The 14,610-nt window shown below is 42.8% G+C and overlaps 2 protein-coding genes across 2 annotated transcripts; both read right to left on the bottom strand.

Annotated features, from left to right (window-relative positions):
• Window positions 1-1,866: 1,866 nt before the first annotated feature.
• rps26 (ribosomal protein S26) lies at window positions 1,867-4,819 on the bottom strand. The gene is made up of 4 exons (XM_035380522.1): window positions 4,740-4,819; window positions 3,909-4,086; window positions 2,309-2,439; window positions 1,867-1,970 (listed from the first exon to the last, which is right to left on the bottom strand). Exons 1-4 carry the CDS (start codon window positions 4,740-4,742, stop codon window positions 1,935-1,937), a joined length of 348 nt encoding a protein of 115 aa, XP_035236413.1. The 5' UTR covers window positions 4,743-4,819; the 3' UTR covers window positions 1,867-1,934.
• Window positions 4,820-6,521: 1,702 nt separating this feature from the next.
• On the bottom strand, window positions 6,522-13,287 carry fkbp11 (FKBP prolyl isomerase 11). The gene is made up of 6 exons (XM_035380521.1): window positions 12,950-13,287; window positions 12,605-12,667; window positions 10,309-10,396; window positions 8,699-8,732; window positions 7,460-7,530; window positions 6,522-6,755 (listed from the first exon to the last, which is right to left on the bottom strand). The coding sequence occupies exons 1-6, from the start codon at window positions 13,136-13,138 to the stop codon at window positions 6,544-6,546; spliced, it is 657 nt and encodes a 218-aa protein (XP_035236412.1). The 5' UTR covers window positions 13,139-13,287; the 3' UTR covers window positions 6,522-6,543.
• Between the last annotated feature and the right edge of the window lie 1,323 nt (window positions 13,288-14,610).

Genomic DNA, 14,610 nt, shown 5'->3' with positions numbered 1-14,610 from the left:
ATGCATTTTGAACTTCGAAGGTCCTTTTAAAAATGTTTTTAGAAAATGTACAATATATTTGTTTGATTAGGAATGGTCGAGTGACCAAATATGCTGGGCACATCTGCTGTCGAATCAGCAGAGTCGAAGGGTGGGTATAAATATATATACACAAATACATACACACATCTGCAATATGTATGCAATGTGTGTGTGTGTGTGTAAGTTAATGATGAGTATAGTTATATTAAATACAAATGCACTTAGATGGCTGATATAACAAAGAATGAGTAGGAGATTAACCCAGCCGTATGTGCGCGTGCGTGTGCATGTGCACGTGTGCATGTGCACGTGTACACGCGTGTGGAAGACTTGAGGAGACTGACCTGGTTCGCGCCGGTGGACAGTGGGGGCGGGGGGGCGGGGTTGGCTTCGTTCTGGCAGCAGATAACCCGTTAACCCCAGCCTGTGTTCTGTGCTTCTTTCTCTTTTCCTTTGGTTTGTTTGTGTGCTTTTTTCGTTGTTGTATATTGGATTTGGAATGTATTCAAATCGCACAGATGTATAAAAAGAGTTTTATATGAACTGTGAGCCGAGTCCCAGACGCTGCTCACGAACGGGAAGGCGGGGAGTCGAACGTCACTGGCGTTGCCGGGATTTATCACAAGCTCCACACCTTTTATTATTCTGCGTGAAAACACAAATTATATGACGGAGAAAGAAGTCTTTTACCTCAGATTTGTAATACGTCTACAACTGCCTCAAGTTTTTTGGAAAAGAGGCGTGGTTCCTGGAAGGTGTCATTTCCTTTTGTTCTTAAGGAGAAGCATATCCCAGTTGTCCGTTCACATAGTTTTTCATGTCTTATAAAAAATTGAATAAAGTAATATTTGTTGTAAAAAACAGACAATTTTTTTTTGAGTTGGCAGGAGTATGGTAAAGGTTTTTTCACTCATAATTATATGGTAACTCTCAGTTGTCTGATCAGACCTAAATGTTAAAAGATATCCCAGAGTGATGTGCTGATGCAGAAAATGGTCAAACCGTATTAAAAACAGTATGAAAAAAGTGCTGTATTTTAAGCTAACAGACTTTACACAAGACAATAATTCAGTCACAGCATTATACATACGCATTTTTGCATATTCATATTTTCCCTCATTGTTACGGTGTCTTTTCTAGCATACTGTAAACACATTAATCCCATTTACACCTATAATCTGAGTAATTGCCAGGAACTCAATTGTGTTCATGCACAAACACCTTGTTTCTTTTGTAGGAATACACTGAATATTTATACAATTTATACACTGTCAATTTATAGTTTTATTTCAACAGTTAAAAGTCAGGCTTGTAGAAGGATAATTCATGAATCAACAAATGTATAGCACCTTAACTTTCATAATGTAATTTCCTTTAATGTTAGTAAACTCTGGCCTTTCATAACTTAATTATACGATAGGCCTGGGGTTACCGAAATAGCACCTGCAGGGTCCTAAGGTCTCCCAAGCAAGAGATTTTTATTTTATTTATGTTTTTAAAAATGACATGTATTGGCCTTCCACATAAAAACTTCCAGTAAATGCTTGGTTTACAGTCATATTTCAGACATGCTTCCATGTACAAGTATGTCGGACAGCCATAACATGGCTGCCTCTCCTGAGTGTTGGACAAAGATAACAGCTAGCCATTTTACTTTAAGGTGGAAGTGACATGGTGGCCATTCTTATTGGGCTGTTTACATTTTTACATAGCTCTAGGGGTTCATTTATCTCATAACCCACAAGTCTCCCCCTTTTCTCCCCCTAGTGTTTAGCAGTAAATCTGACAACCGACCACATGGATAACTGGTCTGCTTGCAGCCACAAACGACACAGCACAGCAAGATATATCCAAAATCGTTTTTATTTTTCGTATAGCATAACAAATGTACACATCCTCCTGGGTGGTCCACATCACATGGGTTTTGGGGGAGCTCTCGGGGCAGCACCCTGTTACAAAACAAAAAAAAGGAAGAAAAAGAAAATAAACATTTTTTTTGGGCAACGCATCATTGTGATAAAGCATAGTTTATTCACAAACACCCAACCTGGTTCTAGCTTCATTAGCTCACACATCCGTTTATAATTAAATAAAATAAGTCATTTCAAGAACTCAATTCAACTGCATTCTAGTTGAATTGAGTGGGTATTTTATCCCCCTCGCCAAAATCTCTTGTCCCCCCTTGGCAATACAAGGCGAGGCTCAGGAGTCCCACACTGTCCTCACGGCTGCCTGAGAAGACACTCAGCATCTGCTCACTACCACACGCGCGGTGGGGGGGACTCACGCTGGGCCTGAAGCGGGGGGGCGGGGCGCGGTCCTTGCGCGCCTCCCGGGAGCGGTTCCTCACCACCTTGCTGTGGATGGCACAGCTGACGCAGTAATGCAGCTTCACGTAGAGCTTGGGCAGAACGTACGCTGCGCACAGAGAGGGAGGGAAAGAGACACACTATATGACTAAAAGTATCCGCACACCCCTTGGTCTGGGGCTAGGCCCCTTGGTTTCAGTGAAGAAAAATCTTTATGCTATGGCATACAATCACATTCTAGACGATTCTGTGCTTCCCCAACAGTTTGGGAAGGCCCTTTCCTGTTTCAGCATGACAATGCCCCCGGGCACTCAGCAATGTCCATATAGAAATGGTTTTGTTGAGAACGGTGGGCAAGAACTTGACTGGCCTGCACAAAGCCCTGACCACAACCCCATCCAACACCTTTGGGATCGACTGGAAAGCCAACAGCGAGCCAGGCCTAATCACCCAATCAGTGCCCAACCTCACTAATGCTCTTCTGGCTGAATGGAAGAAAATACCTGCAGCAATGCTCCAACATTGAGTATAAAGCATTCTCAGAAGAGTGCAGGTTGTTATAGCAGCAAAGGGTGGACCAACTCCATATTAATGCCCATAATTTTTGATGAGATGTTGGATGTCAGGTGTCCACATACTTTTGGCCAGGTAGTTTATCTAATTATAATAAAAGCTTAACGCAAGCATCTATCTCAAAGAGACAGATGAGCTCACAAGCTATTGAAGGAATCAGGAAGTGCTTAAATGTATTTAATGCCTGTGACCAAATAGAAATCACTTTACAATATAAAATTGGCTTGTGTTCAAGTTTAAAACAAATACAATAAATATTTTACTGGTCACCCATATGTGAAGTTTCAAGTTGACTTGACAGCTAAGTGAAAACAGTTAGCTGTAGGAACAAGGCACCAATTAATGTTTGGTATATAAACAGAGGTCAAGTGCACAGTATGGGAAAGGCCTTTCTTAGCAAAATTCAGCAAAGCCTATGCAGTTTGCCTAGAGCAGTGGTCTCCAACCCTGGTCCTGGAGAGCTGCAGGGTCTGCTGGTTTTCATAGTGACTCTACACATCATGAATCAATAAGAGTAGTTGATTACACAGTTAACTCAACTCACCTGGTGTCTTGGGTCTCAACTGGGTCCTGATTTTAAAATGAAAACAAAAACCAGCAGACCCTGTAGCTCTCCAGGACCAGGGTTGGAGACCACTAATCTAGAGGCTGCTGCTCCTCTGCTCCAGATCTGTGTTAAAGTAATGTTACATTCCCTTGCTTTGTGGAGTCTGCGTGCATGTCTTAATCCTGCAGGTGGAGCTTATTGGGGCTTTATTGCTTGACAATGTGCACCTTTGGGTCAATTTTGTGCCTATGTTCGGGCCTGAATAAGGGACGGAGGCACTCTAAAATATAGAACACAGACTGGAAAGACTAGCACCAAGGTTGGTCGCACATAAAAACAATTTCACACCCTGGGCATAATTAAAGCCAATCATAAAAATAAACAAGTTGTGATGCATTTCATGGTTAGTCACAATACACAAGAGAAGACAGGAAGGCATCTTTGCTGCTGCTACTCACAATCAAAGACGCTGGCTTCGGAGATATCCCTGACTGCAGCCGCCTCCACGATGTTCCGGATGACGAATTTCTTGATCGCCTTGTCCTTGGGAACACAGCGGGCGCAGTTTGTACAGCGAATGGCCTGGACGCGTCCTCGTCCCTTCTTGGCACGCCCGTGGTTCCTCCTCTTCATTGTCTGCGGAGACAGGCGAACATTACTAACAATGAACACGACGAGATGGCTGGCCAACAAACTGTGGAGTCAGTAACCACTTGGAGAAGGTAAACATAGAAGGTAAACTTGATTGCCGCGAACTACCGACGCATCCATAAACAATTTTAAAATATCAACCAAAACCATTATACAACTTTACATATAACTTCATGTCAATTACCGAAATTGGCTAAATTACACGAACTACCAACACTTTTTACGAGGCAATGTTACCATTCCGGGGCATCTACGATAGATATGATGGTTATTACAAGAATGTGAACTAACGTTGATGGCTACGATAAGAAAACATGAGATTTGCCATCAGGATAGGACCAATTTAATAACGATTATCACTTTAAGATCACCAGACATGCTACTTGCGTATACGCCACTTATTTGGCAACCTAGCTAAAAGATATGGTACGGGTCTGGTATGCATCGATACCACTCCAGGCTCATGTATTCGCGGAATTCATACTTTACCAATTACCGCGTTATTCTTCTATTACACATTCAATTTGTGGAAAGTGGAAATGTGGGCACGCGTGTCTGTATAACGAGTGGTTTAACAGTATGTTCATGAATGTGGGAAATGTACATGAGACCCACGTGCGAATCAAACTCGCACTCACCATTTTGGCTACTCCGGCTGCAAGAAAGAACGGAAATTGTCGCGCTCCAAAATCGCTAGCACTAGCTTCGTGAAGCTGGTATGAGGATTTCAAAATAAAAGCTTGGTAAATGAAATTATTTCTTAAGTGTGATTTTGTGGTTTTTCCTCTTGTAACTAATACAGTTGGATATAATTGCACATAATATACTCATATTTATAAGATTATGCATTCATTTCTATGAAATCACGTTCCCAGCCATTGTTGCGGGTGTTTTATTGTCCTGGGCATGCATTACTGTCAGTTCACTACTGGCTCATTTGCATGCCAGACTACTGTGGAAGTAAACGCATGTAGTACATTCAAATGGACTTTCCTTCGAAAGTCAAGTTGTGGAACTAGTCCATCTCGGAACGACACGGGGCAGGGACAAATCAGTACTGCTTACATTGTGCATAATGTAGAATTGAACGCCGCCCATCCCAAAACAGTAGGTGGCGCTGTGCGCCTTTGACTTCTCAGATCGCCATAGAATTCTACTTCGGAAGACAGTTAAACCTAAACATAATCTGTGCTTTTTTTTTTTTTTTAGTGCTATTCACATTCCCAAATGAGGCACAGGGACAATTGTGTGTGTCTGTGGGTGGGTTTTCTAGTTTCTGTGTGCATTTGTACCTGAATACTATTAGAACAGCAAAGGAAATTAAGTGGTGGTTCCTAAATAGAGGCACTTGCTTAAAACAGGACCACCACAAATTCCACACAAGGAAGTGATGACTCCGTAACACTGAGCATGCTTGACACACTGGTGTTGCAGCAGGCTGCTGCCCCAAGTAGACACTGTGGAGAATCACCAGTGCAGCTGTGAACCTCAAACCAGCAGGAAGGAGATATGATAGTTGTAGGCTCATATTTTTCAGGGATGGGCATTAGGTCATGCAAGCAACAGGCCTACTGGTGACTCTTCAGAAATAATTTAATCATAAACAAGTCTCAGGCAATTTGCAGCTATTCAACTTTTTCTTTTTGGTTCCATTAAAAGGTTTTACTGGGACCTGTTTCCAAGATGTAATCATTGTATCCAAGAAGAATCTAATGCATGTCAGGAGCTCAAAGCATTTCATATGGCATAGATTATATGCTGAAGAATCTAGTACACACCTTTACTTTAGAGGTTTAAAATAAATTGCGCTCGTAGCAGATCTTTCTGTATTTTGCAGCCTGTTTGAAGGTAGGCTATCTTTTTGATGTCAAGATGCTTATTTCCACTGTTTTCTGCTTAAAAAATAAAAATAAATAAATAAATAAAAATAAAAAATAAAAAAAACAATTTCCAACCCAGTTGTTACTCACCTGTTTCTGCCAGCCACCCAAACTCGGCTGGTCTTAGAAGTCATTGCAGATAAGTCCATTAAAAAATAACAATGAAAGAGAGCTGGTTCTGCCACTCCATTGTGTTCCTTATCGTCTAAGTTTTTTTTTTTTTTTAATTTTAATTTTAATTTTTTAAAAACAACGCAGTCACACAGGTGCCATTGGATGCCATCTGCACTGGAGACGAAACTTGTTGGTTCATTGTGCTTCCCCCGCATAGCCGTCCTTACCCTGCTCTGATACCCCATGACCCCCACGCCTCCCCCCGCGCCATGCCCTGTCGTCATGGCAACCCTCTTGAAGCTGGACTGCCATGCCGCACTTCTGAGAGTCACTTTGATATTTTCTTTTTTCACATTATTTACTAGAGAGCAAACGCATACACACCCACACACGTGCACACACAATTACCTACACGGGACAGGCACCTTGTTTTTTAAAAATCTATATTTTATTTCTTCTTTAACTTGCTCTTCTTGTCCTTTGCTCGTTTGTTGGACCGCTGGGCGCTGGCCTTGTTGTAGAGGTAGAGCCCCACCAGACCCAACAGGGTGGGCACCAGGGCCAGGCAAACCAGGGGCAAGACGTCGTTCACCAGCTTCTGCCAGGGCGTCTGCTTGGTGAGGGACACCACCTCCACCTCGAACTCCAGCGCGGAGTCACCTGGGGATGAGTGGGGGGCAGGAGCGTGCTCATTTGCTCAAGTGAATCTACACATCAAGCCCAGGCATTTAGAATGACAGCATCTGTCCTGTATCAGCCACATGATAAAATGTGCTGTGTGTGCATGTGAATGGTCAGATCTGGCTAAGCTTGCACACCCAGGTGTGTTGGCTCTATGCAGTCCTCAAGCTGACAATGCATTTTATTAGATAAGTTACCATTACCAACGTATCTGTAAAACTTCTAATGAGCAAATCTTTTCTCATGATTCAAATCTACATGGGGAAAAAAGTGCTGTGAAAGAGTGCACACAGCCGACAGTTTGTAGGGTGGAAGTACATAAACACTGCATTGTATTTGGCCCCCGCCCCTTTCTGTACCTCAGCTCAGTTCCACAAACGTGCCAGGCTTAGCCCACGGGCAGCCTCCGCTGGGCCCTATTCACACCTATTGTGTGCACCGCATACAAACTGGGCGCCTGTCACAATGCCTGCCGCCTCTTTCAGCGACCCCATTTAGCTATGCATTATTTAAAAGCAGCCGCTTCGTGGTTCGCCAGCCTGGGTCGCGTGCGCCTGACCGACCCCCCCTTCCCCCCCGTGCCGTTGCGGTCAGTCATGGCCCGTGGCAGAGGTGGCGAATTCCACGGCCCGGCGTTCCTGAACGGTCAGCCCGCTCGGAGCCCCAGCGTGACCCCAGGTTACCTGGGATGGTCGGAGGGTAGCCGCGCTTTCCGTAAGCCAGGTGAGACGGGATGGTGGCCTTGATTTTTTGCCTGGGAGACCGATCAGGGGGAGAAAAAAAGTTACGGCCAAATACTTTAAAGGAGTACCATGGTGATTTTCACACTTTCTCGGTTTTATGTGCTATTTGCACAAGAGGCATTGAAGAAACACAATGAGCAAAGTATTAAATATGTCCGTTCTGTATTTTTGGAGAAATATGCGTTTTAAATTCATCGTCCTATTTTCAACCGGTTGAGAAAGTTGTAATTTTGCTGCGTCACGAATACAGTAACCACTCCCATTTCCACGCCCCGTAAAGAAATCTGACGACACACCGTCCTGCTGTTCAGACAATGCAAATATTTGACTAACGTTAGGTTCACTTAAATTAGAGTGCCTTTAGATTATTTCTGGTTCTATTCATTTCGCTATCTAGCTAAGGTTAGCTAGCTAGGAGGTTTGCTTTCATAAGGCAATGTTATCGATAACGTTAGCTTGCTGGTTTGCTTTTATGAGAACGTTATAGTTGTGCTTTTATCTTAACTTGGCTAGCTAGATAGCAAAAATTATAATTGGATATAAGTCAACGTCCTTACCTTAGCTATCTATCGATACTTGATATACTACTAAGCTAGCTAGCTTGTGAAAATTCAGTCTCCCAAAGAGAGCGTATCATGGGGGTAGCTATGGTAACGGGCACGGTCTGTCAGTCATAGCTAACTGACAGTTCTCATTACCACGCCCAGACGGTTCGGGTGAATTTTTATAGTGGGAAATTTAGGCTTAGAAAAATACGTTTTAAAGTACATTGAAATGACTGAAGAATAAAAAAATTATACACATTTGTTTTGTTGTTGCCTAAAGACAACTGGGAAGTGTCATGTTCAACCACCATGGTACTCCTTTAAGAAACATACATGAAGCATTTATTCCCATGTTTCCCAAAGAATGCACAGGCAGTACACTTTGTAGTTCTAAAGCAGCGAATGAAAGGCCCGATCTTCATGTGCACTCTCCACGTAATCTGACGTGAACATTCTGTATCCATAGACTAACGGTCACATCATTCACCATCCAAGAAGGTTTATCTATATGCTATATCACAGCTGCTAAAGAAGGCATCACACTGAGGCGCATGCAACTAGTTCATTTTCAGTATCATCATTTTCTGTGGCAAATCTGTCGTGTGACTTGTGTTATCCTCCTTTGACCACTTACCCTAGACATACTCCCAGCAAGCTTTGCTCCAGCCCTGTTAAAGAGAAGACAGAATCATCCCATCAATAGGCAGGAAGGAAGAATAGTAGAGGTTACTAAGTAACCATATTACCAAACATTTTCTACTGCAAAACTAAAGGAAAAATTCTACATAGACTGTCTGACTCAATGATTCATGCAAATCAGTGGACTATCTGTTTGAAAGAGATGAACCAATTGTCAAGCTGAAGACTGGATTTATTTAATGATTGGAATGTTTTTAAAACATGTCTTCTGTTTGACACTGCTATAAATTCAGTCTACCTTAAACTGCTAACAAGAGTCACAGAATCTGTGACTGATTAAGGCCAGCTGCACACCAGAGGTGCGTTCAAGTTCAGCGAACAAGGCGAACGTTTGCAAACTATTTCAAACTTTTTTCCGTTAGCTTTGTGTTCGCCGTGAACGTTTGCAAACATAAGCGAACGGTCTGAGAAGGTAGTTTTGGCGAACAAAAATGGACGCTGGACTGAGGGAAATGTTCCCAGTTGGGTATTTCAATTGAAGATGCCGCAGTGTGATCCGTTTTCTCAATAATGTTATTGCTAACGCTAGCCAATGTTATTATTGTTTGCTAGCTAGCTATTTTTTTTTAATCATCGATGATCACAGAAGCGGCTGTGAGTACAAACACTCTCGTCGCCATGTCTGTTTATGTTTAATGCAAACAATTTGGAATGTTCGTAAAAAGCCGTTCAAATTGAAGTGTTCAAAGAAAACATGTTCGCCACGAACATTCGCCTCTGTTCACTGAACTTGAACGCACCTCTGTTGGTGTCTGCAATGAACATGGGCTCTTTCCAATCTCTTATTTTACCTTCTTGCATCCTTTCCCTGCATCCTTTCCTTGCTTCCTTAGCTCAGCCCAACAAAGGACACAAAGAAAGGTCTTTAGGAAAGGATGCAAGGACAGCTGAATCAAGAAAACGTGTACTAGGCAAACGGAATGTCCTTGTTTAGTCAAGCATCAGTTAGAAGCCACGTCAATTACATACATGGCAGATGGGAGAGGTGGATCCACAGGTGGATCATTTATACGTCTCACATTCTAAAAAAAGTTCCGCAAAGGATGCACTGGTGTTTCCTTACTCAAGCATCCTTCGGGAGCCTCCTAGCTCCTTCAGGAGCATTTAACAGGTTGGAATGTCCTTAAATATGGCTGACCTCGGTCGATTTCTGGGTCAGCAAGGACTGAGGAGACAAGGATGGATAAAATAAGCGAGTAGGACGACCTCCAGGTCTTAAAAGCAGGTGTGTAACCAACAGAAAGGAGGCTGTTCGGTAAGAAGGGCTGAGGTCTGTTTTGTGAAAAATGTTGTTTTCCCCTTGCATATTTAAAAATAAATACCATTTTGCCATTTTGCCATACTCCCTATCTCAGATATTTTAAAGTCAATGGCTAGCTTTGTCACACCAATCATTTTGTTTGGTGTGAAGACCAAATTATTTCGATTGGTTCTAACAAGCATTGGCTTGGATTGACAGCTTACTGCATCTCCACTCATAATGATGTTCATAAAGTCCCATTCTACCATCAGACAGTTAAGTGGGTGGGGCCTCTGTGATATCACCTGGAATAACGGTCCTCTTCCCCAACTCTACAACCAGAGGATCCCGAGAAAGAGAGGAGTCTATGACTTTGCCATCCAGCAGCTTTCCCTGGAAAGGAGAGCGATATTATTACATTTTATTGTGGTCCAGTTAGGTGTGATGATGATAGAAACTGTGTAATAAACCACACCTGCACTAAAACCACTTAGTATTACTGCTACTATTGTCATAGTCAAGATGTGACAAAATCGCTAGTATTGCTGCTGCCAACAATTACTCTTGGCAACGTCTGAGTGAAGCATACAGAGGTGATCAGTCTCCTGCCAGCAGTTCCTTAGGGTCGGACTGCCTCTTTTACAGCAGATTAAATTAACTGCCCTGTCCAGTGCTAGGCACATGAGAACAAGGCTTCAAGAAGCCAAAAATGGGTTGCACTATTAGCCCCAATCAGCGCCTCCCTGATCTGAACCAATCATTAAACAGCATTGGGAGCATTCTAATTGTGCTACACGACATTCTAATCGCATTCCAGTTCTAAGTGCAGGGGTGGTGTCTTCATTCCCAGGTCATGTTTCAGAGGCAGTGTGGGAGCTGGGCTTCATGAGACCCAGATTGGGTGGAGCTACGATATGCTCACACTGATAACAACCAATCATTGCCTTTTACCGTGGAGAGCAAAGTGTCTTGATTGATTGATTGATTGATTGGTTCAAACAAGTCAGCCATTAACAGATCATTGTAGCTTGACCCATTCTGAAATCTCACCCACCCAACACAACTGTCCGTCATCGTATCTGTCAGTCTAACGTTCAGCACTTCACTCAACCTGTCCTGTGAATTTCAAAAGCTGACTAGCAGCCTGTGATTAAAACATGGCTATTGCTGGTTTATTTGTGGGGTAAACACCTGTGATACAGATATCCTTATCTGAATTGTGAATGAAGTCCCCAAACTGTTTATTCAGCCAGAATGTATGCTGGGTGAATTAAAGCAAACTGCCCTTTTCAAGGGCATAATGGCAGTGTCTCCCTGAGATCTGAATTCATGACCTTCCCAACATGGCATACAGCACTCTAGGCACGACACATGCTGCCCACATTTTAACTGTGATCCTTGTTAATATTGATGCTCCGTTGCAAATGATTTAATTACATTCCAATGACTGCCGATAACAAAACTTAATAAACTTGTCAAGTCAGTGAACTCGAAATTGGTTTGTATAGTGTATGTGTATGGCCTGTATAGTAATGTTTAGCCTATGAATTTGCTGCCTTGACCAATGTAATAGCTCAGTTCTCCTTGCTTGTTTGCTGTAATCAGTGATGTACATGGATTCCTTTATTAGTCTATTCCAAACTTGCTATCAACCAAGCAGTAATGCACACAGAGTTATTAATAATAGGCTTGACATGTGGTGCAGTCTGCAGTGTGGTTGACACTCAAGCCATGCTGGAACCCCCATGTGGTTGAGGGTTCGATGCCCTGCCATAGGTCTTTCTGCACTGTGGTCTTTCCTCTATCTGTTATCTCCTCTGTTTTCACTGTGTCAGCATACAGGGCAAAAGCAGAGAAGACAGCAGATCAGTTTATTTTAAAAAAAGTTAAGTCTATCTCTACAGTTTACTTTTTTTATAACTTCATTGCATTTGAAATCTGGTTTAATTTCGTTCAGCTGAGTTACATTGGTTTCCCAGTCAAGTACGAAGGCACCAATAAAGTGTAACTTATGGTAAACATCTTTCTAATCTCCAGTATTGCAAAGGTGAAAGTCCAACTTTGAAAACTACAGCTACAGCGCACGTTTTTTATTATTAAAAGCAATGAATAATAACATGTTCAGTGTTCATGAACCAATTATATATTTTTTGCTACTGACTAGTAGTACAATGGTAGATATTCTACAAGCAAAACGTCCACAGGTCCTCAAGAACACAACCTTTCGCCTTCGCATGGAGAGTGCTGACGTGTTGCTCCACCTTTGAAATAACAGCCGACTGGACGCCTGCAGAGTATAGCTAACGGGGCGAGCTGAAGTCAGAGAGTGTAACTGTGGAGGCAGACCCTCTTAAACTGTCCGTAATCGCACCTTTTGTCACAAGCCATTGTGTTTCAAAGTGACAGCTTGGCACGTTTAGCGGGGTAAGCCCCGACACAGCTCACTGGTGAGACAACGTGTATAAAGTGAAACTCACTCAGCTCTTCTCGGCTGCTCATATGCTATGTATTTCCACTGGGCGGTGCCAGGGCGTTACATTTAAAATAAAAATACACGAGCGTTTTTGCATTATTCTATCTCGTGTCGCTGTAGCTACTTACCGTATAGTGGATTTGTAGGGTGTCTCCAATTTCTGACGTTTCAATGCAGGATTCAGGTTTCATCTTGTACGGGGGAGTGAAAGAAGTGCAAAATGCAAGGAAAAATAAGTTTAAAACAAAAAACCCCAACCGAATACCAGTCAAATCAAAATGAATACGATCGAAAAATAACCATTTTTCAGCACATCTTAAGAACTGCATGATTGAAACTGCCATCAAAACGATCTTGCTTTCCGGTGTTTTCAGAACTTGCTTGCTACGTGTCTGCACGACTGCAATAGCCTACGCGACAGCCACTAGCCTACCAGCTTAATTTTCTGCTTTTAAAAACTTAGGGAAACTTACCAAGGTTTCTACCAACAATTCTTCCAGCGCATTTTGCTCTTGGTCAGTCTCTTCTACGGCTCCAGACCCGAAAACGGCGAACAAAACGACCAGGATGACCCCAGCCTGAACTTTCATTTTTCTTATACTGTAACACTCCAATAAATTAGTTCCAGATAAATATACAAGGATTTTTTTACAAGCGCTCATAAATGCAAGCCAACCCAGACAGCCACACGCTGGTTTATGCTGATGTGTTCAACGCGGAGATAACGGAGCAGCCACCACACGAACTTCTGTCCCAACACCTGGATATCTAGAATCCCCGCCTCGAAAGACCGCCAGCATCCCATAAGCCCCTCCCGGTCATGACATTTTTGGTTTTTACCTCGATTCCCCTCTCTGTGACATTCGAGGGAAAGGACCATATGTTTCTACTTCTGCTACTAAAAATTTCTTTTTTTTAAATATAGTCACTCACGATTTACCGGCTCCTGAGTGCTAGTTTTGGTAAGCTATACATTGTCCTACCTACATGGTGGATTCCGTGGAAACCGTTTTACACCGAATTCTATGTAGCCTGTGTAGTATTTGCAGTTACTCCAATTCCTTTGTTTTAATTTATGTCCGTTTAATAGAAAGAAGAAAAAACTATATCGGGGCACATATTGCGAGTACATGACTCCGCAAAAGCATTATGGCGGAGATCTGTTGAACGGATTACGATGCAGGAAAGTTGTTGCTGCTCGAAGAGTGACACGTTTATCCTTCGTACACTTTTACTTGTGTTGAAGTTCTCCCTTCACCCACTAGATGTCAGCAAAACGTTATCATACCTACAGTCTATGCATCATACTCGTTTAATGGCAATTCTTATCGTCATCACAGTGGTCTGATGCATGCACTTTAATAGAAAGCCCACATGGTGGATTGAATTCGTGTGATCACACCTGAGCCCCGCTAAATCAGTCCCTGCTCACCCAATTTTTTATTCTCTGTTTTCTCCCAATTGTATATGTAGGTCAACAATCCGCTAAATGTCAGTGTTGTCTTCAGTTTGTGAGAGCACAGTCAAGCACAAGTTCTCTTCCAAAGCGCGTGTTTTTAGCAGCCGCCACCTTTCAGTTCACAGCCCACCACGTGCAGCGCTTTCGCTGCATTTCAGAAGCACTCTCAGTCGCCTGCATTGCAGAATCGCTCTCCGTGTGCAGCAGACGCAGCCTGACTGCAGGCACTGACTGACCGGAGTCGTCGCTCTTATGCAATGAAGCACAGACAGTTCCGAATCCTTTCCTCCGTGGACAACCACACGCGTAATTATTCATTGCCTTACAGTGCTTCTGGCCACAGCTGGACCTGGCACAGTCCAGATTCAGTGTGAGACCATAGAGCCATCACTTCACTGAGCCTCCTGCTTGAGCTGGGAAAGCCACTTGACAGTCAGGCTAGATAGCACTTCGAGTGCTATCCTGGTTATGGTTATACACTTAGTTGTATGTCGCTCTGGATAAGAGCATCTGCCACATGCCTGTAATGTAATGTAATGAGTTTCAGCCTACTTTAAAGAATCCCCCAATAACCCTTAAAATTAAGTGTGTAAGTCTAGATTTCAGTGTTTCTTTCCTTTATAAGAAAATGAAATGCTGGAACACTGCACATCTTGCTAGTTGGTGGCTTTATTA

The sequence above is a fragment of the Anguilla anguilla genome, chromosome 11 (assembly GCF_013347855.1).
Source record: "Anguilla anguilla isolate fAngAng1 chromosome 11, fAngAng1.pri, whole genome shotgun sequence".
Classification (NCBI taxonomy): domain Eukaryota; kingdom Metazoa; phylum Chordata; class Actinopteri; order Anguilliformes; family Anguillidae; genus Anguilla; species Anguilla anguilla.
The sequence above is the reverse complement of the archived record's forward strand: the minus strand, read 5'-3'. Positions and strand labels throughout refer to the sequence as shown.